General features: G+C 35.1%; 2 protein-coding genes across 4 annotated transcripts; both read right to left on the reverse strand.

Moving 5' to 3' along the window:
- Window positions 1-1597: 1597 nt before the first annotated feature.
- Window positions 1598-3514, reverse strand: LOC110093140 (F-box protein At5g46170). Its single transcript, XM_020817935.2, has 2 exons — window positions 3187-3514; window positions 1598-3050 (listed from the first exon to the last, which is right to left on the reverse strand). The coding sequence occupies exon 2, from the start codon at window positions 2949-2951 to the stop codon at window positions 1863-1865; it is 1089 nt and encodes a 362-aa protein (XP_020673594.1). The 5' UTR covers window positions 2952-3050; window positions 3187-3514; the 3' UTR covers window positions 1598-1862.
- A 6962-nt stretch (window positions 3515-10476) lies between these two features.
- LOC110093141 (SUN domain-containing protein 1) lies at window positions 10477-25826 on the reverse strand. Of its 3 annotated transcripts, none has more exons than XM_020817936.2 (3): window positions 25720-25826; window positions 24164-25241; window positions 10477-11068 (listed from the first exon to the last, which is right to left on the reverse strand). In XM_020817936.2, the coding sequence occupies exons 2-3, from the start codon at window positions 25145-25147 to the stop codon at window positions 10766-10768; spliced, it is 1287 nt and encodes a 428-aa protein (XP_020673595.1). In that variant the 5' UTR covers window positions 25148-25241; window positions 25720-25826; the 3' UTR covers window positions 10477-10765. The 3 variants fall into 3 exon arrangements, with proteins under 3 accessions (XP_020673595.1, XP_020673597.1, XP_028556838.1); XM_020817938.2 differs by having other exon boundaries at window positions 24164-25217; window positions 25720-25814; XM_028701005.1 differs by lacking the exon at window positions 10477-11068 and adding an exon at window positions 16926-17341.
- Between the last annotated feature and the right edge of the window lie 1747 nt (window positions 25827-27573).

Raw genomic sequence — 27573 nt, forward strand, 5'->3', positions numbered from 1 at the left:
GAGACATAGCAATGATAATTAATATCATGAAAGCGCAGCAAAGGCGTGGCAAGTTGTACTTGTTTGTGAAGGAGAAGAACTTTGCAATGGCTGAAATGCGATCTCCTGGAATGTTGAAGGATTGGAAGAACAGCGACTGGACCAAACGAGAGAGAGAGAGAAAGCGCAGTGAAAAATGCTCGGTGAAAAGTAAAACGACTTAGCTTTCGTGTCTTTTGAACTCCTGACTGCGAATTCAAATTTTTGGGGTCATGGGTTGGGTCGGACTTGCTGACGAGACATAAAAGTCTGCTACTGAGAAAGTATAAATAATAAACAATATCAAATTGAACACCGACGTGTCAAGTTTTAATTGGAGTCCAGACGCAAAACTATGTCTAGACTCTGCACCAAATAATTTCTCATGTGTTGAATATTTATACGAAGTTAAGATTTTGAATTCTATATCTCTCTGCATCAGTGAATGCTCAAACACATTATTATTATTATTATTATTATTATTATTATTATTATATTTTTGAATAAAAAGAAAATATAAATCTTATTTAACTAATTCTTGAAGATCATAAGTTTTAATTCTATTGCAAACCTATAACAAGACTTTTTTGAAGGAGAAAAAATAATAAGATAAAATTTTTAAAAATATTTATAATCATTATATTTATTTTCACAAAAATATATTACATAATCAATTAACTAAACTTTTTAAGTATATTCACCTAATATTAAATTTAAGGATTAAAAGTTTATAATATTCAGGCCCAATTTTTTTCCTAATATTTACCAAAAAATTTCTTTTTACATAAAATTATAATAAAATGTCAAGAGTCAAGACATAAAAATCATGTAAATTCACCAGCATGAAAATATCAACATCATGACTGAACTAACAGCATTATAAATTTCTTCTAAGTTTGAAAATAATTTAATAGCAGGGTGAGCGGCCCTGCCTGTCAAATTTTAGGTAGCTCTCAACAAATATTTTATACCACTTTCAATAGCATACCCTAGCAACTTAATTGGGTCAAGCAGGCTCGTGAGCTAGCTCGATAAATAACTCATTAGTCAGAGCTAGACCGATTCAATCCATCAACATGTGAGCCGACTCATTCAAAAGATAGTCGTCAAGATCATTGTAGCTTATCGTAAAGCTGCTTATAAAATTATTATGGGAAAAATAATTTCTTTTTAAAATTATTGTTAAAGATAGATTCCTAACACACAAATTTCTTGAAAACAGAGAAAAAAATAATTGTAAAACATAAATTTTAGAGCAAAACAGTAATAAAATTATTCCAAATAAAACCTAATCAATCAAGCTCTGTTTGTTCACACCCCTAGCTCACCCAACCTTCTCAAAAAAGGAAAAAAAAAAACATTCTAAGAAGAGTATCAAAACGAGAGATTATTACATGCGAAGTTTGAACATAAAGAACCGTTCGATTTTTGTGATTGTGAACAGTAAAAACGCAGCGGTGAACATTAACTGCATTTTTAATGTTCACAGTCACAAAACCGAAGAGTCCTCTGTATCCGGAATCCGCACGTAATAATCTCCCCCAAAAAGAAGGAACTTTAAGAGCAGAAACTGTGAAGAGACACAAATCTGCTAGATCTTCTTACTAGAAATGATAAAGCACTGCATTAAAACAGCAACCCACCATGTACTCAAAGCCAAGTAAAATCACTTATAGATTCCATGCTTCATCTACCTCATATAAGTTAAAGATTCAACATTTTATTCCTGTACACATAAAAGTGAAGCAAAGAAATATTTATTTGTGATAAAGGTTGGAATAGATGCTCCACCTATTGAAGCTGTAAATGACCATCTTCTGTTCCAAAACAAAATTCTGGAAGATTTAGAATCCATTCATCTCTAAGAGGTAAGTCTTGCGCTTCACAAGCATCTTCACGGCAGCTCTGAAAGGACCATCGAATGAGCCATTCAGAAAGTTCTCAGCTTCCTTCCTGCCATTGCCATTATTCCCACCGCCGCCACCGCCGCTTCCCTCACCTGAAGGCCTAATCGCCACCAAAGTTGCTCCTTGCATCCCTATACCTTCAGGAAGCTCGAGGTATGGTGCATACCTCAGCTTCATATTCGATGCTGGAACTTGAGTCCGATTAGTCGAAGCTGAAGCTGCTAATGGCTTCTCCCTAAACTCCCTCAGCTGCTCGGTGCCCATGCTCAGTGTGCCCTGCCCATCAGAATCAGTCAGAACCAAGGTTCTCAGTGTTGGGTGGTTCTTAATGATCGGCCGAAGGAGATAATGTCTTGTTGAAGCTGCAATTAAGGAGCTAATTGTCCAAACGACTCGCAGCTTTAGCCCACCATTGGAGTAGAATGACTCGGGTATGCTCCCATTTTCTTCAGCCACAGGCAATGGATCCTGATCAATAACATTACTCTTTCGATCAATAGGAGTTCCTCCTAGAATCACACAATTCTGAAGCGTGCTCCCAAACTCAGCCCGCCATCTGAGGAGCACTCCATCCTCGGTGCCGACATCGCCGGCGGGGAGTTCAATCTGGAGGTTGCGAATTTGGGTGAAGTTCTTGAGGACTTGGGCAGGGGAATGATGTGAAAGCTGAGGGAGAAGGGGTTTGTTTCCGCTGCTTGTGTTTCGGAGATGTTGGAAGGGTTTCAAGATGGTGAGGAGCATGAGCTTAAAGAGGTGGGAGAAGAGGTTGCGAGGCTTCGGGGATGCGAGGTTTAGGGATTCATCTGAGGGATCACCATCCACGGTTACAACGCGGTCGATCTTGACGTAGACATCATGGACATGAGGAACAAGGAAATTGAATCTTTTTGAGACAGCAGAGCAGCGACCAAGGGCGCGAACATCAGCGACCTTGTTAAGGATTAGGAGGACAAGGGAGTCTGGGATCCGATCAAATTGATCATTGTGGAGAGGTGGATCAGCATGGATTCGAGATTTCGATTGCATTTTTTGATGTAAAAAAGCTTTGATTTCAAGGCTGGAGTGGAGTTTGGATGGAGCGGTATGCCTTGTCACTAATTTCTATAGATTCAGTGATCTCTTTCCCTAAGAACATGAAGAAAAACAGAAAAAAATAGTTTTTGTTACTTTGGGTGCATTAAAAGAGAACTTTAAATCTGAACCTTAGAAAGCAGACAAGAATCCGGCCGACGAGTTTCATTCCAGAAAAAAGAAAACAAACCTTAATCAGAGACGAAGAAGCAGGTAGTTCCTCTTCCAAGAAGCCATCTTTAGCAGTGAAACCAAATGCAGTTACCGTAAATCAGTTGAAAACTACAGAAACCCTAGAAATTTCTTCCGAACAAAGAAGGAATTACGCTGTAAGGCCTTCCCTGGAAAAGATGGCCAAAGTCATTGCAGTAGGGAACGAGAGATTCTAGAGAAAAAGCTAGGGTTTTGGCACGAGCCGGAAGGTGCCTCGGTTAAAAGCTAGGGTTTTGATGCCAGTCTGAGCCCTGAGGTGCCCGCCCTTTAAGCTGTCCGAGACTCAGAGAGCTTATCCCTTCATTATTTTATCACCGAAATTTTTGATATACCAATTCGCTCTTCCCCGAATTACCGGAAAATGGGTGACAATAGACGCCGTTAGATGTCGGCGTCTACTTAGTTAAAACCGTTACGTTTGCTTTAAAAAAAAAAATAACGGAGGAAAATGAAAATGGCCAAAATAGTGTTAAAACTTAAAAGCAAAAAATTAATCAACACTAAATAAAATAAGATACATATGAATTACCTATTAAATAAAATAATTGAATTTTTTATAAATAGAAATTTGAATCTAAATTCATATTAATTTAAAAATAATGATGTTAAATTTAATATTTAAATCTTTTTATTTGAATTTAAATTTTTAAAAATATATGACTCATATTTAAATTAAAAAAAAAAACATTTCTATTTAATTTGTTTAAATAATTTATTTTAATTTTAAAAGTAATGTCATACAAATTATATTAGTTAATATTAAATTAAAATATTTTAAAGAATTATAATTATCTCAAATCATGTAATAATTAGACTATTTTTTTTTTATTTAAAATTAGAAAATTAGTAAGATGACATCCTAGAATCATACATATTGGAAGAAAACCCTAAGAGCTCTAAAGATAATCCAATGAAGCTAGGAAAAAAACTTCAATGTAAACAAACCTTTATATGGGGTCTGGTTGAGTACCCACGCTCTGCGCAAGCGGGCTTCGTCTACCCACGCCACCCATGATGACTTTCGGGATATCATTCCCACCCACTTTTCACATTTTTTTACCGCAATCTGTCACAGACTGATGGAATTAAGACTTGTTGCGCTTTGCTCTGACTGCAAAATTTCAAGGCTACAAGCCGCATATCAGAATTTACCATGGCCGAAGCACGGTTCAGTACTACGCACTGTGTAATGAGAATTAAGGTAATATATGACGTACAGTGATTAGTAATGTAAATCTATTTATCCCCCGATGTTGTGTACTCACCCATGAGGCTATAGGCATACGATATCCAATGCGGAGCTCTCATTGTTAAAGCCTTTGTTATGATCAATGTTGATTGAAAACTTGCCTTCGAATATTCCAAACGGTAATGAAGGCTTTAGTTCTAAGAAATAGAGTTTGTTGGAGAATTGGAAAGGATTCTTCTTTTCTAACTCCCACTCTTATGCAACGGTAATGGAGGTTATTTTCTTTCTTTCTTTCCTTATACTTTTCCCTATTGTTTTTCTTTTCTTTTTTTGTTTGATATGAGTGTCTTACTTAAAGAAATAGCCACATTCCAACGTTATGTGGCCCTCCATAGGAGTGTAACTAGTCAAGCTCAAGCAAAATGCTCCTTAGGAGTAATTTTTTATTTAAATAACTATTATAATAAAAATGATATTAAATTATTGGATCCACAACTATTTGAAATATTATAAAAGCTACAAAAAAAATTCAAAACAGAATTGATCATATATATTGGCAAATTATTGAAGCATTGTTAGGATGAACTAATCAACACTGAGGGTCTGCTGGGGGAGAATTTATTATATGCAGTCACCGGATGTGTTCAGAGGCAAATCAGGACGTGTCACATCACTTTTTTATTGTGTACCGGGTGATGTGGCGCATCCTAATTGGCCTCCTGACAGTCTGGTGACTGCACATAATAATTTCTCCTGTTTGGGGTAGTTTTCTCGCTGCCATCAACCACAATTTTAATTTGTAACTATGCTGCTTTCCTACTATTTTTAAAACATTTTACGATAAAAAGCTGATTTTTATAATCAAAATAGTTAATCTTTTTTTTCGATGATAAATTCAAAACATATTTTATAAACAACTACAGCCATTCCAAACAAATCCTGAATCTTAAAACTAGTGAAATCAAAATTCAATGTTTTCAAAACATTTGATTATGGATTGGAGTTGGTGAGAAGGAAATCTAACACAAAAACTATGCTAGATGAGCAATGGAACACGTGTTCCTCTATCAAGAAACTTTATGATTTTTCTCTTTGTGGAGGTCACAGCTTTATGAACCATTCATGTGAGAAAAAATGTGGACCCCATTTCATGTTAGGAAGAAAAATTGAATTTGATCATTAATATATTTGCCTAATTTTGTAATAAAAATTTGCTTTGTTAAAACTTAAAAGCACCTACCTATAAGTAGCTTGAACATTAATATCTTGCTAAATAAATAAATTCAAATTTTGAAGAAAATATCTTGTGACCGTTAGGTTGTCAAAAATAATTAAATAAACTTAAGTCTTTTTGTTAGTTGTGTGTGGAATCTCATTTTATTGATTAATTGGCATGTACTATTATCTTGAATCTTAATTCCATTAGTCAAGCTCGCCATGGAGTTGTAGAGGTCCTCCAAAAAAAGGTTTTCCGTACAACCGTATAGCATTGCGGCACTGTGTATCTAAATGCTGTGGCGCTATATAATTGGCTGGAAACAGACAGAGAGCAGAGCGTTGCGGTGCTGTCAATCAAATTGGAAACATAAAGTGCAGTATCACGATGCTCCAAACTTGGCTTTGAGGCGCTACGAGTCGGGTTGGGCAGTTTCTTTTTCATTTCTTGTGTTCAACTTGAAAAGTCCCTTGGAGTTATCGAAGTGCATCTCTTTGTCTATTCTGTGAGTAGCATGATACAAGAGAGAGAAGAGACACAAAAGATCTAAACTATTTCTCCTAAATTTTTATAATAAATTTCTTAGTGCGGTGTAGCTCCCTAAAGAAAATCCGCAATCATTGGGAGATCTAGAATGGGGGCACCAGAGGCACAAAAAAACTTATAATCATGAATCAAAAGATTCACACAAATTGATATACAAAAATCTGCAATTGATTTGCCTTTGCTGGAATTCATTAAAATGATGTTGCTCTCATCATGCCCTGTCTGAAATCTGAAGCACTTATACTTTATGAATTTATTATATTATAGTGCTTGTTGGTTTGGTGATCTCTCTTTTATTATTTCATATTAATAGAAGATTCAAGTTATATAACTAATATCTTAAAATAATATCTTCATAAATGACATAAATATCAGACTCTGAGGACATAAATGGCATACACAATAGAAGGAATCCTAATCTTACAAGACTTCTTGCTCAAGAAAAGAGAGTAAGGTCCACCGGGCTCAAATAAACTTTGGAGCAGAATAGGAAAAGAGACGCATACAAAATGTTTAAACGTTTAATGGCCGGTAAAGCTGTTGTCTGGTGATAAATATCATCAATTGAGTTTTTTTTTTTTTTGGACATCTGAGCCATATTAAGACATTGACACACACATCATGATACATCATCAAAAAATTATCTTGATCGGGCTCGTGGCAAAATCAAAATGGAAACTTCAAAAATTAAATATGGGACCATTTGAACTCTTGATTTTAGCAAACTTACATTAGAACTGAACGTCTCGGAAATACGAACCCAACGACACCAAAATTGACTCAATTCGAGCCCAAATGGGTCCTAAACAAGGACCCGAAGAGTTGTTGGAAGGTTCAAACAGCAATATGGATTATCAAACAGTTTCCAAACATGACATGCTTATAGTCGAATCGAGCGGCTCAACGAGACAAATCCAACGAGCCCAAGATCATGGAATTCCAACATCATTAAGACCTTTAAATGGCTAGCGAACGGTTCACAATCAAGGGATTCAACATCGGCTGTCCATCCAAACTACTTATCATTTACCCTTGATCTTCCTCCTATTTACGGGCTATGCCACTCTCATAAATTTATAAATAGAGCCCCTCCTTCCTCTTGAAGGAGAGGGGACCCCTAAGCCTCCTTGCCTCCTCGACCACTGCCCAGAGTTCCATCGGACTACCACCTGACGCCCGGACCATCACATGACGTCGTTGTTCCGCCGAACCACTGCCTGACGCCGGAGTTCCGCCGGACAACCAACTAACGCCGGAGTTTTGCCAAACCACTGTCAGACGTCCGAACTTTCACCAGACCACCGACAGAAGTCAGAGTTCCGCCATACCACCGAATAACGTCTAGACTTCCGTCGAACCACCGCCTTAAGACAACGGTCTTTCTGACCCCTGTCTCCTGCCGACTATGGTCCTTCTAACCTTCATCACCTACTACGGTCCTTCCGACCTCCGTCGCCATCCAACGATCTTTCTAACCCATGTCTCCTGCCGACTACGGTCCTTCCGACCTCTATCGCCTACTATGGTCCTTCCGACCTTCATCGCCAAACAATGGTCTCTCTGACCCCTATCTTCTACCAACTAGGGTCCATCTAACCTCTGTCTCGTACTACGGCCCTTCTGGCCTCCATCGCCAGACAACGATCTTTCTAATCTCTGTCTCCTGCCGACTATGGTCCTTCCGACCTTCGTCGCCTACTACGGTCCTTCTGATCTCCATCGTAAGACAACGATCTTCTGACATCTGTCTCTTGCCGATTATTATCCTTCCGACCTCCATCGCCTGTTACAGTCCTTCCGACCTCTATTGCCCGACAACAGTCTTTCTAACTCTTGTCTCCTGCCGACAATGGTCCTTCCGACCACCGTCACAAGACTACAATCTTTCAATACTTTTTCTTCTAATTCTCATCATGTAATATGTACATTTGCTACATCAGCCTAAGCCCTTCCCCCCAAGGAAGTGCCTCATTTGTAATCGACTGCAAATAATAGTGGATTCATTCCAGGCCCCGTGGTTTTTCCCCATTTTCAGGAGTTTCCACGTAAAAAAACTCTGGTGTCTCTTATAAACGCTACACCCTCTCCTTTTATCTGCTTGTGTGCTGGATCTTCGTGCAAAGCTAAGACGTTAAATTTTATATTTCTCTACTACCGCGAATATTCCAGGACGCAACACATCATATACTTAAATTCCGAACTCAAGGCCTCTTGATTAGAATAGCATTGATACATCTGCACATACTAGGCGAAATATTCCAAATAAATCAGGAGTTAAGTAGACATTTTACTTGCTAAAGCTTCTTTTGAATGATCAAGTCAATTTTTTGTAATAGAAAAGCTGCTTTAAGAAGTAGTAAAAAAGCCGTCTCAAACGAAGCCCAAGTCATTGAAACAACCAAACATACATTCAAGAAGAATAAGATCATACCAACATTCTTTCACAAGCAACAAAAAGAGGCATCAAAAGAGGCAAAACCTATGGCACAAAAAAAACCCTGTAACCAAAGCACCAAGAAAAAGCAAGAGAAGAACCGAGACAAGATGAAAAATCCGTAGAAGTAAATATTCAGGAATTCCCAAGAAAAGAATTCCAGGATCGCCCTATCCCTCTACCCTCGCTCTGCCACATCTGTATAATTTTTAAAAAGGTTTATGTTTTTTATTTATCAATTATTTTTAGATTTTTATTTTTGGGACTTTATTTATTAAATTCTGCTTCTGTCAAATACACTGAATTTATCCTGTTTCAATGCTACATAAGGGAGCCATAAATCAAACGAATTATTTGATCTTAATCGAATTATTAACTCTTATATTATTAGCTAGCTATTTTATACATATTAAAATAAAGCCAAAGCTAAATCAAATTCCTCTGCCTTAAAATTAATAGCAGAAGTTATTAAGTACAAAGTAAGACTTCGTTTGAGACAGCTTTCTTACAACTTCTTAAAGCAGCTTTTTAGTACAAAAATTATTAAAAAACTGTTTTAAGACGCAATAAGAAAGCCGTCCCAAACAAAATCTAAATAGCCAAAAACAACTACAACTTGTATTGAAGAAGACAAGCACAGCTCTCCTACAGGAATAGAGTTACTATATAGTAGTGACTGCATTATTTCTCTTTCGTTTACCTCCCTTTTTTTCTTAGGCTCAATTTTGGGTTTCTCCACAATGTCAAGGGCTATAATCTAACAGCTATTGCAGTTAATTATATCACAGAAAATGATGAGAAGCATGACACAAAACATTTGATAATTTTAGGCATTGGCCTTCGCAACAATTTATCATATGCATTATGATTTCGTTTGGGACGGCTTTCTTACTGTTTCTTAAAGCAATTCTTTAATAAAAAATTAAAAAATCTATACCAAAAAACTACTTTAAAAAAGCTCTTCCAAATGAAACCTATATCACAATCAATAAAGCCAGTAGGTTGTCATATAATATTTCTAAGGAAAATAACAACTAGCTCCAAATCTAGATATTTCTTCATAATGCACATGCGTTGAAAAATTTTGAAATTGACTATTTAAGTGCCATCATAGCCGATCCAGACTATTAAACACACGAGGGACCATCTTGGGAACATGAACTGCTAACATGCTATTTAAATATTGACAAGGCCCACTATGTTCCTATGAGAAGTCTGAAGCAAATGTATTCAGACTTCAGCTGAACCTTCTAATCTTTAGTGCACATTATGGGGCTGTTTGGTAGAACGCTGGATTTCATTTAAGTAAGATTTTGTAAAATCCTTTAAATCCGGATTAACGAAATCTTGAGGGGTTTAAATACTGAAAAATGTTTGGTAACATTCATGATAAATCCTGTTAAATTCTATGTGACTGTTTGGCTATTCTACTCAGGATTTAAGAAGGTTGAAAATTTTGAGCGGAGTTTCTTCTTTCTCGCGGCAATAGAGCCAGAGGATTTCGTAAATCCTGGAAAAAGCAGGATTTCGTAAATCCTGAAAAAACCAGGAATTCGGAAATCCATGATTTAGCAAGAAAAGGGAGAATTTTTCATCTACGACGGCTTTCATTTGCCGTGAGATTTGGTTTGCATTTTAGGCCGTTTGGCTGGATTTAGCTCAAATCCACCTCAAATCTGGCCTAAATCCTGCTACCAAACAGCCCCTATATATCAAATATTAAATCACACTAATTATTAAAGTCCCCAACTAATACATATTTCCTCCACTATTCTAACTTTTCATTATTTCAATTAATCTCTTATTAATTAAAATTATATTTATAAAAAAGTACTCTAATGCAGCTCATTCTGAACAGCTTTTCCCAGCAAACACAAGCAAGAAATCCCAAGTGATAGCATATATCATTAAGATATGAGATCACAAAAGAATATACAAAAATTATTGATAGTTTTGTTGTGTCCAATTTGCACAAAAGTACAAATGATGCAAGAAAATTCCTGATCCTAATAGAGCATAAGTAGATCTCGAAAAGAATAGGAGATAAAGCTGAAAAGATTTTTATAACATAGTAAAAAACTTGGGCTTGTAGAAAGCTATCATATACCCATGAAATACATGAACAAGACAAAAAGAACAAATCTTGGTACCTTCTATCTCTCCTAGGCAACTCAAGCATGTGTGGTGATAGCTGCAGGTGAGCTGGGCTCGTAGCCATGCACCCTGATGCGGTAAATGCAGGTGAGTGCAGAGTTGCCATGGTTGGAGGTGAAGTCGAGCCTAACCATGTTGATGATACCGGAATCAATGACGGGGACGGCGAAGGTCTGTGCATTACTTTTCTCAAGGTCGTAGGAGAAATCTGTCAGCACAAACATCTTATCAATTCTGGCGGATGGGTCATCTTCAGGTTCTTCAAACCATCCAGAAACTCGACAGTCCTTGGGAGCACTAGACCTGTCATAAGCCACACTCTGCACCAGAAAACCAAAAGCAAAGAAATAAGTAGTATAATCAAAACCTAACAAGAACTAGGACTAAGATCTCTTGCGTGGTTAGCTAAGAAAATACAGCAGAAGATGAAAATCAGCTATAAATGGAAAGAAAATGATAGGAAACAATAGGAAAACAGGAAATAATGGCTGAAATAAAATTTTCAGAGGATTAACCAAGCATATTTTTAAATTTTTAGGGATGAAAACACAAGAAAAACACACTTGATTGCTAGGATATGAAAAAAAAAATTATCAAGATACAAACGATCCTCTATTCAAGAGGATCAATCTCTCCAAAACTCTCTAGACGCCGCTAGAGCCCAAGACACCAAAGAGAACTCAGAAATTAGTCACAAAAAAGATGTCATAACCCTAATACAAACTCCTACTTAAAGCAAACACAAAATCAACACCAAAGGACTAAACTACACTCAAGCAAATAACTCTATCAAGTGGACCCCACCCCTAAGGGGATATATACTACAATTTCTGAGTTCTCTATTTTCTCATATATAAATTGTCTATCAATAGTAACATGTTTTGTTCTATCGTGATGTACTAGATCCTTGGTCATACTGATTACAGCTTGATTGTCACATTTTAACTTTATCATGCTTTCAATCTTTATTCCCAGTTCAATCGATACTTGTCTGATCCAAATACCATCACAACTAGTAACTGTTAATGCTCTCAGTTTAGATTATGCACTGCTTCTAGAAACAAGATATTGTTTCTTGCTTCTCCATATCACTAGGTTCCCCCACACAAATGAACAATATCTTGTGGTTGATATATTGTCAAGCTGACTTCTGTCCAATCTGCATCAGAATAAAGAATCAATTTCCTATCTTCATTTTTCTTGAATAATAACCCCTTTTCAAGAGTATTTATGAGATACCTCAAGATTTGATATATTGACTTACCATACAGTAAATCCAATATTTGGACGGGCGTGGAAGAGGTATATAAGCTTTCTTCCTTTATCTACTGGAACTCTCTCCTTTTCTATCCCAATTTTCTTCTTATGATCCACAGGCGTACTAGCTGGTCTGCATCCTAGCATGCCGGTCTCCTTCAGTAGGTCTAAGGTATATGATAGGAAATACTTGAGTTCGCAAGTAACCCTAAGGTAATACTTGAGTTCGCAAGCAAACCTAGTCAAAATCAGCCCAAAACAGTGAGCAAAACTGCTGCCCCAGCAGTTTTAGAGCAGCTCCGCAGCAGAAAATGCACCCAAACAGAGAAAAATACGAAAAAGAAACAAGGTTTCCACTAGTAGATGCAAGAAAAACAAAGAAAGATACAACGTTCTTCGATTCGAGAGGAAGAACAACTCTCCACAAGTCTCTAGCAAACCCTAGAGCCCAAGCACACAATGAGATCTCCAACTTTTCATTCAAATTCAAGATGAAAACCTAATTCCCCCCCTTTCCCCCTCTTTAACTCTCATCCCCATACAAAATTCCTAAACAGCCCTTCTATTCAAATCCCCCCCCCTTCCATTCAAATTTTCCCTCCAACCCTTGAATTAAACTCCATGTGGGGCCCGACTAGAGTAAGTAAGGACCGGAGGGGCCCGCCTAACAGTATACTTGTGTTGGGAAATAAATATACATTTGCTTGATCGAGCTACCTCCATATCAAAGAAATATCCAAGTGATCCTAGATCTTTAACTTCAAACTCCTTGGATAAAGCCTACTTGATACTTGATCTTCATTATTTCCTCTATATCATTTCCAGTAAGGATGATTTCATCCACATATACAATCAGTATTGCTACCTTGTCTCTTTTTGAATGCTTCAAAAACAAGGTATGAACTGTTTGGCATTGTTTAAAACCATGGCCTTTTACATACTTTAAAAATCTTCCAAAATATATTCTTAAAGACTGCTTTAATCCATACAAAGATTTCAACATTTTACACACTTTATCCCTTCCATAAGACTTATGAATCCCCATTGGAATCTCCATGTATACTTCTTCTTTCAGGTTCCCATTCAAGAATGCATTCTTGATATCTAGTTGATGTAGGGGCTAATCTAAATTTGCTGCTAAGGAAAGAAGAATCTTGATGGTGTTGAGTATTGCAACATGAGCAAAAGTTTCCTGATAGTCTATTCCATATGACTGAGTGAATCCTCTTGCAGCCAGTCTAGCTTTCAACCACTCAACACTACCATCCACCTTATGTTTTACAGTGAACATCCATTTGCAATTCACACCTTTCTTTCCTGGTGGGAGATTTGTAATCACTCATGTTTGATTTTTTTCCAAGGACATAATTTCCTCTTTAACAGTCTGCCTCCATCCTGGGTCATTCAAAGCTTCCTAAATATTGGTCGGAATCTGTACATCATCCAACTTAGAAAGGAAGACTTGATAAGTGTTTGATAATCTACTATAGAAGAAAAAGTTTTTGATTGGATGCTTGTTGCATGATTCTTTCTAGTCATTTGATGACTCTATCTCTTTTTGAACTTCCTTCATTTTTCTCCTTTGTATGAATTTCTACATTTGTTGGATCCACTGAAGTAGAATTGACAGGTGCAAGATGTGTCTCACTGCTCGGCATATGCTTATTTTCTTTCTTTTTCTTGAGTATGCATATTGTTGTTCCTTAATTGCTACTCTTTGTAAGGACAGATTAGGACTTATGGGTGGAGGTAATAGGTTTGAAGGTGGAGTTTGAGATATAGGAGATGTACCTTGAGAAATACTTGTGGTTTGAATTTCTTGTGATATTTGTTGATTTTTACTGGACTCTGTTTGGTTGTATAATAAGGAATTCCACTCCCAAGTTTGAAATTCTCCTTCACACTCCCCCTGAATTTTAAAACTAGTGAAGTATGAGTTGTTTTCAAAGAAGGTGACATCCATGGTTTCAAATACTTTCCTAGAAATAAGGCAAAAGCATTTGTGACCTATTTTTTTGTTGGGGAATAGTCAATAAAGACATTTTTTTATCTTGGGAAAACTTGTTAAAAAAGGGAGAGCACCCAAAAACTTTAGGTGGAAGGTTTGATGATATGAACCGAGCATGAGGATAGGCTTTGAGTAGAGTTTGTCTAGGACTCTAGGTGTTTCAAATTTTAGTATCCGAGCAAGTAACCTATTTATTAAGTATGCAGTAGTAAGAATGGGTTTCCCCTACATATATTAGTACTTTGTGAATAACATAATAGATCTGGCGACTTCTAGGAGTTGCCTATTTTTCCTCTCAGCTATCCCATTTTGTTAAGGCATATACGCACATGAACTCACTTGGATTATCCCTTGACTTGATAGGTATTCTCTCATGAGACAATGGAAATACTCTCTCCCATTGTCCGATTTTAATATTTGAATTTTTGTATTAAACTAATTTTGAATCAACAGTTGAAATGATTTGAATATCCTTTCAACTTTAGATTTTTCCTTCATTAAATAAATCCAAAGTGAGTTTAGAATGATCATCAACAAATATCACAAAACCACCTTGTTCCACTTATATTTTTTAACCCTTAAGAGTCCTCAAATATAACTATGGATCAAGGCAAAGGATTTAGAAGATTATTAATGAACAATTGGGTAAGATGATCTAGTATGTTTAGCCAATTGGCAAGTTTCACATTTGAACAAACTTGGATTTTAATTAATAAATAAATGGGAAAAAAGATTTTCAAGATACATGAAATTTGAATAGCCTAACCTATAATGTCACATGATAATCTCTCTATCTTGATTGATTCTAGAATGACTCTCAACAAACTAACTTACAATAGGATGATTCTTAGGAGGATTCTTAGAAGTAGCATTTAAGGTTTGTATGAATTTGAGTGTCTTGATGTAATATAACCCAAAACACATCTCAGCACTACCAATCTTCTTCTCCGAATCCAATTCCTAAAAAATACATATATTATTGGAGAAAATTGTTAAGCAATTACTATCATGAGTCAATTTACTAATAGAAATCAGATTGCACTCAAGATTGAGCACAAAAAGCACCAATTTAAGAGTGATAACTTCTGTGACAAAAGCAGAATCCATTCCTAAAACTTTGGATGTTGAGCAATCAGCAATCTTAACTACTAGGTTTGAATGATAAGATTGATAGTCATGAAGGAGTATAATGTCTCCTATCATATGATTTGATGCTCCTGAGTCAATAACTCAAAGTTTTGATTGTTTTATACCTGAGTGAGCGTGTAGGTTGGTAGCAGGTTCTAGAGACTATTCGTTCGTGATGTTGTTAAGCAGCAACTTCAGCATCTCTAAATGCACCTTGGTGAAAGGAATGGCTTCAGCTTTGATGGATTGATCTTGCGTAGTGTTGACAAAGTTCGCCTTGATTTCTTGTGCTGATTTGTTTGCCTTCCAATCAACTGGTTTTCCATGAATCTTCCAACATGTCTCCTTTGTATGTCCTGGTTTGGCACAGTGATCACACCATGGTCTGGGAAGAGGATAAGAGTTCTTTGCAGATCCAAAGTTTTCAATGTTCAAACCGATAATATTTTGGTTGGAGGATGAGATCTCGCTATCCATGAACATGGTTGGGTTTCCTCGGTAGAAAGAGAAGATGAATTTTGGACAAGGGATGCCAATGCTTGAAGAGAGGCTATCGACAAAATGATGGAGAGTTACCGTCGGTTGAGAATTTGGAAGAAAGGGAGGAAGGTTTGCCGCCTGCACTCAGAAAAGGCTTAGGATTTTCCTAGTCTCTGATACCATGAAGAAATTATTTAGAATGAAATTTAAATTCTATTCTATTCCTTGGAATCATTACATATATAAACATTATAGGTGAATAAACAAAAAAAAATGAAAGAAATTTTATCTAATTAATTATAATAATCTGATAGGAAATACTTAGATCCAAGTATTCCTATCGCTCCACGTGGAGAAAACAACAAGAAAGTTGCTGTTTTCTACAGGAATTCAGCCCAAAACGTATGAAAACAGTAGAAAATCGTAGGAAAACTGAGAAAAAAACGTTCAATGGACTTATATTTCACTAGTAGATGATCAAAGCAAAAGCAAGATACAATGTTCTTCGATTCGAGAGGAAGAACAACTCTCCGATCTTCTCCGGCAACGCCAAGAGCCCAAGCAAGAAAACCCTAGATCTCAAATTACATTCAAATTCAAGATGCCCCTCTCCCCCTCCTAATCCTCCTAATTAACAATAAAGGATTCCTACAAATTACCTAAACACCCCTTTGCATTCAAAAATTTCCCTCCCACCTCATTAAATCAGCCCCAAGTGGGGTCCACCTTGTCCGCCCCCTCCTCTGGGCTTTTCCGCCTCCGCCTGGTGTAGACCCGGGCTGAACCGGGTCTAGCCGGCCCCTCCTGGGCCGGTTCACGCGTAACATAATCATATTCAAGAGATCTCCAACTGCAGCCCTCGGATTACTGCCCGCGGATCTCCAACTGCAGCCCTCGAATTACTACCAACATATCTCCAACTATAGCCTTAAGATTACTGCCCATGGATCTCCAACTGCAGCCCTCGGATTGATGCCCACAGATTGCTAGCATGGTCCCCTTAGCTACGTGATTCAACACTTGCTCCTCCATGTTATAAGATTTTCTCCCAAAAATGTATAGTATCCAATCTCAAACCTACTATCTTTGATGTTCTTGCATAATTTGTATCAATATACCTTCAACTTATACAGTATCATCCTTTTTATAGAGAATTTTGTTATCAGGGTTTGATTTACGATATCTAAGGATTTTAAAAGTTGCTTGAATGCGAGACTCCTAGATTTATGCATGAATTGAAAGAATAAATTCACTGCAAATGCAATTTGTGAAAGCGTTTAGATAAATAAATCATTTTTTAATTATTTTTTACATTGTCTCATATTTATTTCATTTCACTCATCTAAGCCCAATTATTTACTTAGTTCACTTGGGCTTAGGGGTGTAAACGAGTCGAGTCGAGCTCGAGCTAGGCGGTGTTCGAGCTTAACTCGTCAGTCAAATACTTAGCTCGAACTCGAGCTCGAGCTCAAACTCGACTCGCGACACAGAAAATAGCTTGTTGAGCTGCTCGATTTCAATTTCACCCCGTGATTCAGAGTTTCCCGCCTGTGCAGCTCCCGCTCAGTTTCTCGATCAGCGGGCTAGCAGCAGTGCGGGCGCTTGAGTCAAAGAGAGGCCCCCTCATCCGCGTTGCTTTTTCCCGTAATCTTGTGGATAAAAAATAGTGACTTAGCTTTTTGTATAAAACATTGGAAACTGGAAATGTCAGGTGCAAATCCTGTGGATAAAAACATCAACTTCTTTTATATAAACATTGGAAAATGTAACTGCATGATATTTTATTTTATTTTTGATAAACTAACTTCTACTATTAATTTTTTAAAGATTTAACCTTATTAAAAATAATAGTTACTTAATTTTTAAAAACCTACATTTAATAAAAATAGTAATTACTTAATTTTTAAAAAACTTGAAAATTTTTCCAGCCGACTCGCGAGCTCACAAGCCGAGTCTCATCAACCTCGAACTCGAGCTCGTTGCTCGATAAGCTTGGCTCACGAGTCCATAAATGAGTCGAGCTCAAGCCGACTCGCGAGCCAGCTCGGCTCACTTACACCCCTACTTGGGCTTTCATAAAGTTTATAATAAATCATTTTATTTTTTAGTAGATCCATGACTTTTTTTTTCGAAAGAAGAATATTCCAAGTTATGATTGAGCAACTTCTATTCTCAAGATGTATTTGAATTTAGCCAACTCTTTGATATCAAATTCTTCAATAATGTTTTTCCTAATAGACTCATTTTCTCTGTTATTACCATTTGGGACCGTTATATTATCAACATATATGATAAGAATATAGATTTTACTATTAGCATAGTGTTTTATAAAGAGATTATAATCTCTTTGGCTTTACTTGTATACATCTTCATTCATGTCGATTGTAAATCTATCAAAACATGTTATCAAGATATTTTAAGGCTATATCAAACCTAATTTTTAATTTATATTTATTTTCTTTGTGAAAGTACTATCAAATCCCATTATCCTAATGATGGCTCTATATAGATTGATTCATCAGCATCCCCTGGCTCTATATAGATTGATTCATCAGCATCCCCACATAGAAAAGCAATCTTTACATCATACTACTACAAACCATCCACAATTAGTTGCACAAGAAATTAAAATATGTATTGCATTCATTCTCACAATATGAGCAAAAGCTTTATTTTTATAGTCACCGACATAGAATTGAATTTATTAATTAGCTATCAATCTCGTTTTATAGAGTTTCATGCTTCCTTCTGCTCTATAATTTACCCAAAAAAAATTCATTTAAATTATACCAATTTTTTCCCTTTTATTAGTTCAATGTTCTCTCAAATGTGGATTTTATTGGAAGCATTCATTTTTTTGGCATACATCCAACTCATGTTTTCAAGTGCAAAAAGAATTTATGGTACAACAACATCAAGCCTTTATCCAACTAGGTGGGGTCGGCTACATGAATCATTTTTCTCCATTGTATCCTATTAAAAGTCAAATTCTTGTTTAAATCTAATAAAGAAAGGTCATTCCTAATATTTTCTAACCAAGTCTTTTTAGGTCTGTCTCTACCTTTCTTAACATAAGTCAAATATAATACCTCTACTTTCCTAACCGGGTCAGTCGAGGCTGCCGTTTTCTGTGACCAAACATCTAAGGCGACTCTTCTCTATCTTATCTCTCTACTTATAGCTACTCCAACCTTTCACGTATTATGCTCATTTCGTATTCCTATCTCTAAGGGTAAAGCCACTCATCCACCTGAGCATCCTCATCTCTGCCACACTTAACTTAGTATTATGTTCTCTTTTAATGGTCAACTTCGCACCATAATCAATTGCAGCCTCACCACATCTTATAGAATTTTTCCTTAATTTGGAGAGTACTTTTCTCTATCACACAACAAGCCCGATGCATTCCTCCACTTCAACCATCCAACTTGAAATTATGCTAATAATATCCCCATCTTATATCACCATCACTCTGAACAATAGACTTATATATCTAAAACGTGTATTCTTATTAATAACTTGATCGCCCAATCACAATCCCTCACCTAGGTCTATGGTACAAAATACACTCAACTATTCCGTTAGATCTATAGCAAACACCTTAGCCTCTAAGGTGTGACCTCCATAATTCAAGGTTTACCTTCAAAATCTTCTTAGTCCTTATCAACAAGAAGAATATTCATCAGCAAAAAGCTACACCAAGATACATCCTCTTGCAAATGTTTAGTGAGAACAACCATGACTAAAGCAAAAAGATATGGGCTTAAGGCTGATCCTTGATATAATCCAACTGAAATAGAAAAATACTTGTTCAAAACCAACTGTGTGTTTGAACACAATTAATAGCTCCTGCATATATATCTTTAATGATTTGAATATAAGCATTATTAACTCCTTTCTTTTCAAGAACTCTCTATAGCACTTCTCTTGGAACTTTATCATATGCTTTTTCTAAATCAATAAATATCATATGTAGATCCTCCTTATTTTCTCTATATTTCTCCATCAAACCTCTTAATAAATGTATGGCTTCCATAGTCAACCTACCCGGCATGAATCTAAATTGATTTTGAGAAACATTAGTATCACGCCGCAACCTATGCTCCATAACTCGCTCCCATAGTTTTAAAGTATGATACATTAACTTAATTCCTCTATAATTCGCATAATCTTGTGCATCACCTTTATTCTTAAAAATAAGAATTAACACACTCATTCTCCACTCATTTGACATCTTTTTAGTCTTCAAAATAGTATTAAAAATTTTAGTAAGCCAATAAATTCCGTCATCTCCTAAGCATTTCCACAACTCTATTGGAATATCATCAGATCCAACAACTTTCCACCCTTTATTTTCTTTAAAGCTTCTCTAACTTTAGTTTTATTAATACGCGGATAAAAATAAAAATCTTTATTTTTATTTAGGGTGCTAAGGTCACTACAATCAATCTTATTTTCACAATCTTCATTAAAAAGTTTAGCAAAATATCTCATCCACTTTTGTTGAATATCATCTTCTATGAAAAGTATTTTTTTATCTTCATCCTTGATACACTTCACTTGAACTAAATCCTTACTACTCTTATCTCTTTGTTTGACTAACTTATACATATATCTTTCTCCCTCATTAGTATTTAATCTATTATATAAATCATTAAAAGGTAAGGTCTTTGCATCGCATATTATTTATTAGATTCCTTACGAGCCTCTTTATATCTTTTCCAATTATCAGAGTTTTTAAAATTAAACCAATTTTTATAACAAATCTTTTTATTTTTAATCTTTTCTTGCACATTTGGATTCCATCACTAACTATTTTTACTATTATGAGCTTTTCCCTTTGATACTTCAAGCACATCTTTTGCAATATTTTTAATATCATTAGCCACTTTTTTCCACATAACATTAGCATCATCATGCACAGACAAAATCTTAAGATATAAAATCTTACCCTCAAAAATATTTTTGTTAATATACTTTAAAAACCCCCATCTAATCCTAGAATATTGTTTTAATTTATTTTTTATTTTCTCTCCCTTTATCTTAAAGTCCAAAACTAATAATGGATGTTGGGTACATAAATTTTCAGTCAAAATAATTTTACAATATTTACAATTTAAACGATCTAATTTTCTTATAAGAAAATAGTCAATCTGAGTTGTACAATATCCATATTTATAAGTGATTGGTACTATAATAAAATTAAAACTGGTATTTAGAGAGAGTTTTATAAATAGGAGAAAATTTTTTAAAAGATGTGCACTGGGAGATGGGATGTAGAACATAACATGTAGTAATAGGTAAATCATTACTATTTGTTAATGATTTTGAGCCTTAAAATTGCTAGAGATATGGCTAGGCTTATTTCTTCTTGTATAGACTTAAAGGGATACAATGTTCATATTTTTTGGAGTTTGTATTGTGGGAATGTCAAAATGAAATATAAAAGTTTCATCAAACTATCTTCCAGTTAAGAGTTCTCTCCTTTAATATTAGTTTAATTAAAAACTTTTACTTTTCATCAAGGATGAAATTTTTTAAAGGAATTTTTTGGTGGTAGGATAATAATACCTAAATCATTTATAAGAGGAATACCAAATAAAGATACAATTGAGAGCTCGGAGATCAAGTTTAACACTACATCATTTTTGTGGAAGCGAACATAGGCACATAGGCAATGCACCCAAAATTTTTAAGGAAATGTTTTATAATAAGTTATTTGTGTGAAAAATTTTAACCAAATAATTGATAGGACTTTAGAAGCCAATCACTATTTATGATATTCTATTGGTTAGATACGTGCCAATTAATATTAATCCCTAATATATTTTTTGCACTTGATTCTATAAAAGAAGAATCCTGATGACCTTAACAAGATAAAAAAAATTTATATCATTCCATTTTGTTGCCAGTTATGTGGACTAGATGATTGGTGGAATGTACTTTTTTTAGAACAAATACGATAATATAATTAAAATAATCATGAGCATTATTAATATGAAATACTTCGATGATATTATGAAATTATTTTTGCATCATGACAAAAAAGATAGGAGAATAATGTTGACATCAAATATTTATTTGATAAGTTATAAACATATCAATGATTGCAATAATTAATAAAGGAAACAAATCATGTAGCTCCAAAAATACTATAGATTTTAAAAGATCCCCAAATGTCAAAGAGATTAATTAGAAAATGAATAAATCATCTAGAATCACTTTCAGAAAAGAAAAAAAAAACAACTCAATGATGTTTGGTGATTTCAGATGTCTCACAATGAGAATTTTATTCATTTATATTGAGGAAAAGATAATGAAGCATAAATTATAAGATTTCGAAAGAAGGATGTCCTAGTTTATAATAATATTTCCAAATGACCTCTGTAAATGAGGTAGAAATGAAGGAATATGATAAGTGATTTCCATCTTTGAGATGATACAGCCCGTACTTTTCTCTAGCTTAGCCCATCATATTCCCCATAATGAGGTCCAGAAATACATAACAATTAACAAATTGGAATACCTTGCAGTTGTAGTCTTTATTGATTTAATAAATTGATAAAAGATTTATTATAATATGAGGAATATGTAGTATATTACTTAGGGTATATAAGGAAGAAATTGATATGTTTTTCTGGCCTACAATAATTTTTAGAGAACTATCGAGAACATTTATTTTTCTATTACTAGGGAAGAATTTGTAGGCTTGAAAAAGGTTAGTAATATTGATCATATGGTGACTCATGAACATAGAATCCACATGTGAAAATTATTTTAAAGCACTGAAAATACCAGAGTTAAAAGCCATATGATTCTGAGCTAAAAAGACTGATCCTAATAATTTTTTCATACAATTGAGGAAGTTCTTAGGTTTCTCGATTTCTTTTAAATTAAGCTCATCTGACTCTATAAGACAAACCTATCCTTTAAATTCCACCATTGCCTGGGAGCTTTTTAAGGAGTCTCCAGTTTTTTTTTTTTTAGTGTTATTTCTACTTGCAGTAGTTGCACCATAAATTGGCTTTGAAAGAAAACTTTTGTCCTTCAATACAAAAAGAGTTTGTAGCCTTGGATTTAGTGGTTTTCATGGCAGATGTTTCAAAGACTAGAGCGCCGAGAATTACCGTCCATTTTCCTTCTTCAACTCATATAAGAGAAAAAAAAATCTCATCAATGATGATGAATTTTCTTTGCATGAGATTTGGACACAAACTTAGTTGGGAATTATTGAGTGGTGAGAAACTCAAACAACCATTCTCTTTCAACAAATTGCTTGAGAATTATCGCATAATCGCAGCATATTATCTTGAGATCTTGGCAAAAAATTTAGTTCGAGCCAATAAACATTCATTAAATTTAAAAAAAAAAATCAATGAACAGAAGGCTACCTTGCTTGATTGTTGAAATCTTAGTATTGATCTCATACATTCAAAGACATCATTCACTTTTGACTATATTTGTTTAACGACGTACCAAACTTCTTTTGCAATAGAAAGGAATGTTAGGTCCCTTGGCTTTAGAGAAGGATCCACCAGGTGATAGATCCTCCCCTTTTTTTTTTAGAAAGGCCGTCACAAATTGGAACAACTTCAATAGTTTATCTCATTCGAGTGATATGAGACTTGTAGCCTTTGGAGTTCTCCCTAAGTTATACTTACACCATTCAAGATGATTGACTCCTTAAAAGGGGACGTCAAAGTAATCAAGCATACATAAGAGAAGAAAGTATGCTAAAAAGAACAAAAATATAATAGACCTTGAAGAAATAAGACATGACCTCACTCTGATACCGTTTATAACAATTTAAACTCTATACCATCGAGATATTGTTGGCTTTGGTCTAATGGTCGCATAGTTTTGTCCCACTGGCATAACTTCTGGGACTTCTCTCATTATAAGAGTGCTCCATAAGAGTAAGCTTAACATTGAAATTTTTATAAAATTTGAACCATTACACAAAAATACTCCACAATCCTCAATATTTAAAAGTTTTTTTTTTTTTAAGTATTTTACAATCTCCCTCACTTAAAAAGTTGACATTCTCATCAATATTAATAACCCATAATCATTCACTAGGCTAATAGGATTCTAGAGATATCCCCTACAGGTTCAAAAGGTAGATCCATTCATGTAACATTTAGTCCCATTTAGCATTCAAGAGGCAACTCCTATGACGCGGCAATTTATCCTGCATATTTCTCTGATACTATTTGCATTTAGAAAAGTAGAAAAAAAAAACTACCTTCAATGTTATTCCTTGACAATGTACAAAGTGTAAAAATGCATATAGACTTCTCCAAATGTCTTACAATGAAAATAAAGCAAAATTATTAACAAGAAAGGAAAAAATCCCTAAGAGAGATTGATAGCTAAAAGAGGAATAGGAGGTACATGGATTAAATCCAAGGACCATAAAAAGGTTAATCCAACAATTATTAAACATTAATCATTAATTATTTGTAAAAACACTTGAATAAAAAATAAAATACAATTCAATCAATTTAGGTAACATGAAATTAGTTCCAAAAAAAAAACTAACCTTTGAGACATGCTCAAGTGTGATAGCCTCAGGAATTATGCCTGTTCTTAATCTAATCTCAACAAACCCACTGCTTCCTTGCAAGGGAAAACACTGACCAGGCTCACCAAAACTTGGTTCTAACATCTTCTGTGCATTAGAATGAACTCTACTTATACCTTTAGCAACGGCTAACCAGCTGCTACCTTTTCCATAAACATATGGCTCTGAATGACTAACCACCTTGGCCCCACCAGAAGCCAAAGCATAATCCACTCTTCCTAGACCATCAGCAGAATGTTTGTCAATTTCTTTCTCAACAATTTCCTTTGTCATTGCCATGATCTCATCCAAATCAACATCTTTGCTAATATCATCTACATTCCCCTTGCTCTTTAGCTCATTCCAAAACTTCTCAAGCTCTCCCTTTGTTAAAAGGTCCCTGTCTTCCAAATCTGCCAATGACTTGCTCAATTCATCAGTTCTAGATTCAAGCTGATTCAGCTCCATCTCAATAAATGATTTTTTTTCTTGAAATTGTTTTTGAAGCTCCCTTTTTACAATGCCAATCTCATTTCCTATCTTCTTGTCTATAACTTCCACCTGAACCTGCAACATTTTTGATGTTATCTTCAAAGAGTTTTCAACTTCTGACACCCGATCTTCATAATCCAACAAAGCAAAGGAAGACTTGGTATCCCTTCCAGCCAAAGTAGAACACCTTGTAATAAATTGTCCAAGATACAACAAAGCTGCTAAAATCAGTACAATCCTTGTGAGAATAGTGAAAAGAATTGACCACCAAGATCTCCTCCGTCTATGTACAGATTTCTTCAATTGCAGAGAGCTTTGAACTCCTTTTCTCAACTGTGACAACTCTCTAGACCTCTCGAGTAAATAATCTCTTCTGATTGTGTGACTCGGGTCATTCCCATTTGCAATTCCATTACCATTATTCATTGCGCTCAGTCCTCCATCAGCAAGAATGCTGCTTTTTGGATTCATTGCAAAAATTCTTATATTTTGCTGCTACAAAACAAGGAGGTGTGATCTTTCTTCTTATTCCATCAGTTTCCTATAATGCAGATGTTTGATTGGCCTAACAATTGAATAAAAATATTTAAAAAAAAAAAGTAAGAACGTTCCAAACAGACACACAAATTGCAAACTGAAACTTCAAGAAACAATACATTACATCATGCGTGTCATGGAAAGTGGCCAAAAGGCAACAGCTTTTTAGATAGAAATACAAAATAATTATATTTGCATAAAAGAACAAAGCAGACAGCAAAGCCAAGTGAACGAACAAGAATATTTTTTTTAATTTCGGTGCAAATGTGTCAAATTTGAAGCTTTTCCAGGGAAAAAATGTTAAAAATCTCGGCCAACTGGCAAGAACAAAACAAATTTCGAAATTTTGCAACAAACAAAAAACAAAGATCCAAACTTTGCGACAGATTCCGAAACCATGGCAGTCCAATAATGCACAAGTATTCTGTTTATCAGATCGAAAATGATGATTGCATGGCGTTGCGGATCAAGAAGAGCGAGAGAGAGAGAGAGAGGTAGCAAAATACCGATGTCATAACGAACTACGTTCCGCTAGGGTTACGATCGGCCGTCTGGAGCCTTCTATCGTTTATGCCGCCAAACGGCGCAAGTTGCACCTTGTTTTATGGGCCGCATGATTTTTTAATTGTTTCAAAGAATTTTTAATATTTCCCAATAAGAAATTATTACGGACGGGTTATTATTATTATTTTTTTTTAATTAAGGGTAAAAACTAAAAACCCAACAATACATTTCAAAGAGCAAACTAAGTAAAAAAATAAAAATAATATAGTAGACTAACTAATCAACTAAAATTTAAAAGAGTAAAATATAGATACTTAAGAGCTATTTATTTTGTTAAAATAATTAAAGTAAAATATAATTCAGATTAAAAATAAATAAATATTTGAATATTTCTAATTTTTTAAATGAGCATAAAATAAAGAAGTGATTATTCTTTCATTAAATTTAGAATAAAATAAATACATAGTAAAGTTTATGGATGTAGATGGTTAGTAGCTAGCAGCAACAGTCAACAGACTACAGTATAGGGCAAGTAGGTGGTGCAATGGCAAATGCGGATGATGACAAGTGTCAACTAGTATCGATAGCGGAGTCAGCTTGTAGCATATTCAAAATTCTATAGAAATCATGTGAGTTTGAATACATCATAAATGAACTATCAATTGAACTTAAAATTCGTCAAAATTTTAACTGATGCTCCTTTTTATCAAAATAAATACCAAATTTTTTAAAATTTCTGCATTTAGAGTATTTAAACTCACATTTCATCAAACCAAAATAACAACTTAAGAGATTACTAAACTTATGAGATATTATGCAGTGCAACAACAACAACAACAATAACATCGATCCTTTATCCCACTACATATGGTCGGCTACATGAATGATTTTTCTCCATTGTATTCTAATAAGAGACAAACTCTTATTTAAATATAACACATTATGTATTAAGCTATCAAGCAAAAATATCTAAAAACTAAGGCTTGAAATAGATATAGTGATTCCAAGATGAATAAAAGGAATTTTATCTAAATTAAGGCTTTGTTTGGGATAAACACCATCTCGATCTCATAAGAGAGGATGTGCTCTGATAGGGTTTTCTCCCCCTAGTCGTTCGTCTTCATGCTTCCCTCCTAAATGCTTCTAGTGTTTTTCAAGAAAGTTTTTTCTTTCCTTCGATCTTTTCTTGTGATATTATTTTAGGTTTTTTTGCTTGCACCTAGTTTCATGGCGGGTAGCCGGTTATTGGATCCCGGTTTTTGAATGGGAAGGTCTAACATCATTTTTTTAGAGATGTGATTTCCGGTGGTTCTCATTCTTCAAAATTTTCTTATCTTAAAAATTATTCGCCATGGTTTGTCGTAGTTGTGGATTTCGGAAGTGAAGTTCTTGCTCTCACCGCCCCTTTTGAGTTCGCATTGGTTGGCAAGTTCTCAGATCGGAGACCTTCAGTTGATGTTATCAAGTCGTTATTTTTTAACCTCAAGCTTAACAGTGCTTTCTTTGTGATTGTGCTCAATCCTAAGCTTTTTTTTTTATTAAGCTTGTAAATTATATGGATTACTATTGGGTGTTTGTTCATCGCTCTTATTTTGTGGGCAATTGCTTGATAATGAAGTTGAATCCCCCCATTATTCTTATTTGGGTTTCATTTCCCAATCTTAGATCGCATCTTTTCTCTCCTCAGATCCTTTATGGCCTTAGTTCTATGTTTGGCCGACCTCTTAAAACTGATATATAATGCTACTTCATCTGGTTCTCATCCATTCGTTGCTCATGTTATTGTTGAGTTAGACGTTACCAAACAAGTTCTGGATAAGAAATGGGTTGGTCCGGATAGCTTGAGTTACACTCAA

Source organism: Dendrobium catenatum, unplaced genomic scaffold (genome assembly GCF_001605985.2).
Source record: "Dendrobium catenatum unplaced genomic scaffold, ASM160598v2 fragScaff_scaffold_1617, whole genome shotgun sequence".
NCBI lineage: Eukaryota > Viridiplantae > Streptophyta > Magnoliopsida > Asparagales > Orchidaceae > Dendrobium > Dendrobium catenatum.

Bases quoted from the DNA above. Each gene is read 5' to 3' on its own strand.
- LOC110093140 (XM_020817935.2), bottom strand. From the start codon at position 2,951: ATGCAATCGAAATCTCGAATCCATGCTGATCCACCTCTCCACAATGAT.
- LOC110093141 (XM_020817936.2), bottom strand. From the start codon at position 25,147: ATGAATCCAAAAAGCAGCATTCTTGCTGATGGAGGACTGAGCGCAATG. The intron at 11,069-24,163 runs GTTAGTTTTTTT...TTTCTGGTGCAG, and splicing joins CACTTGAGCATGTCTCAAAG to AGTGTGGCTTATGACAGGTC.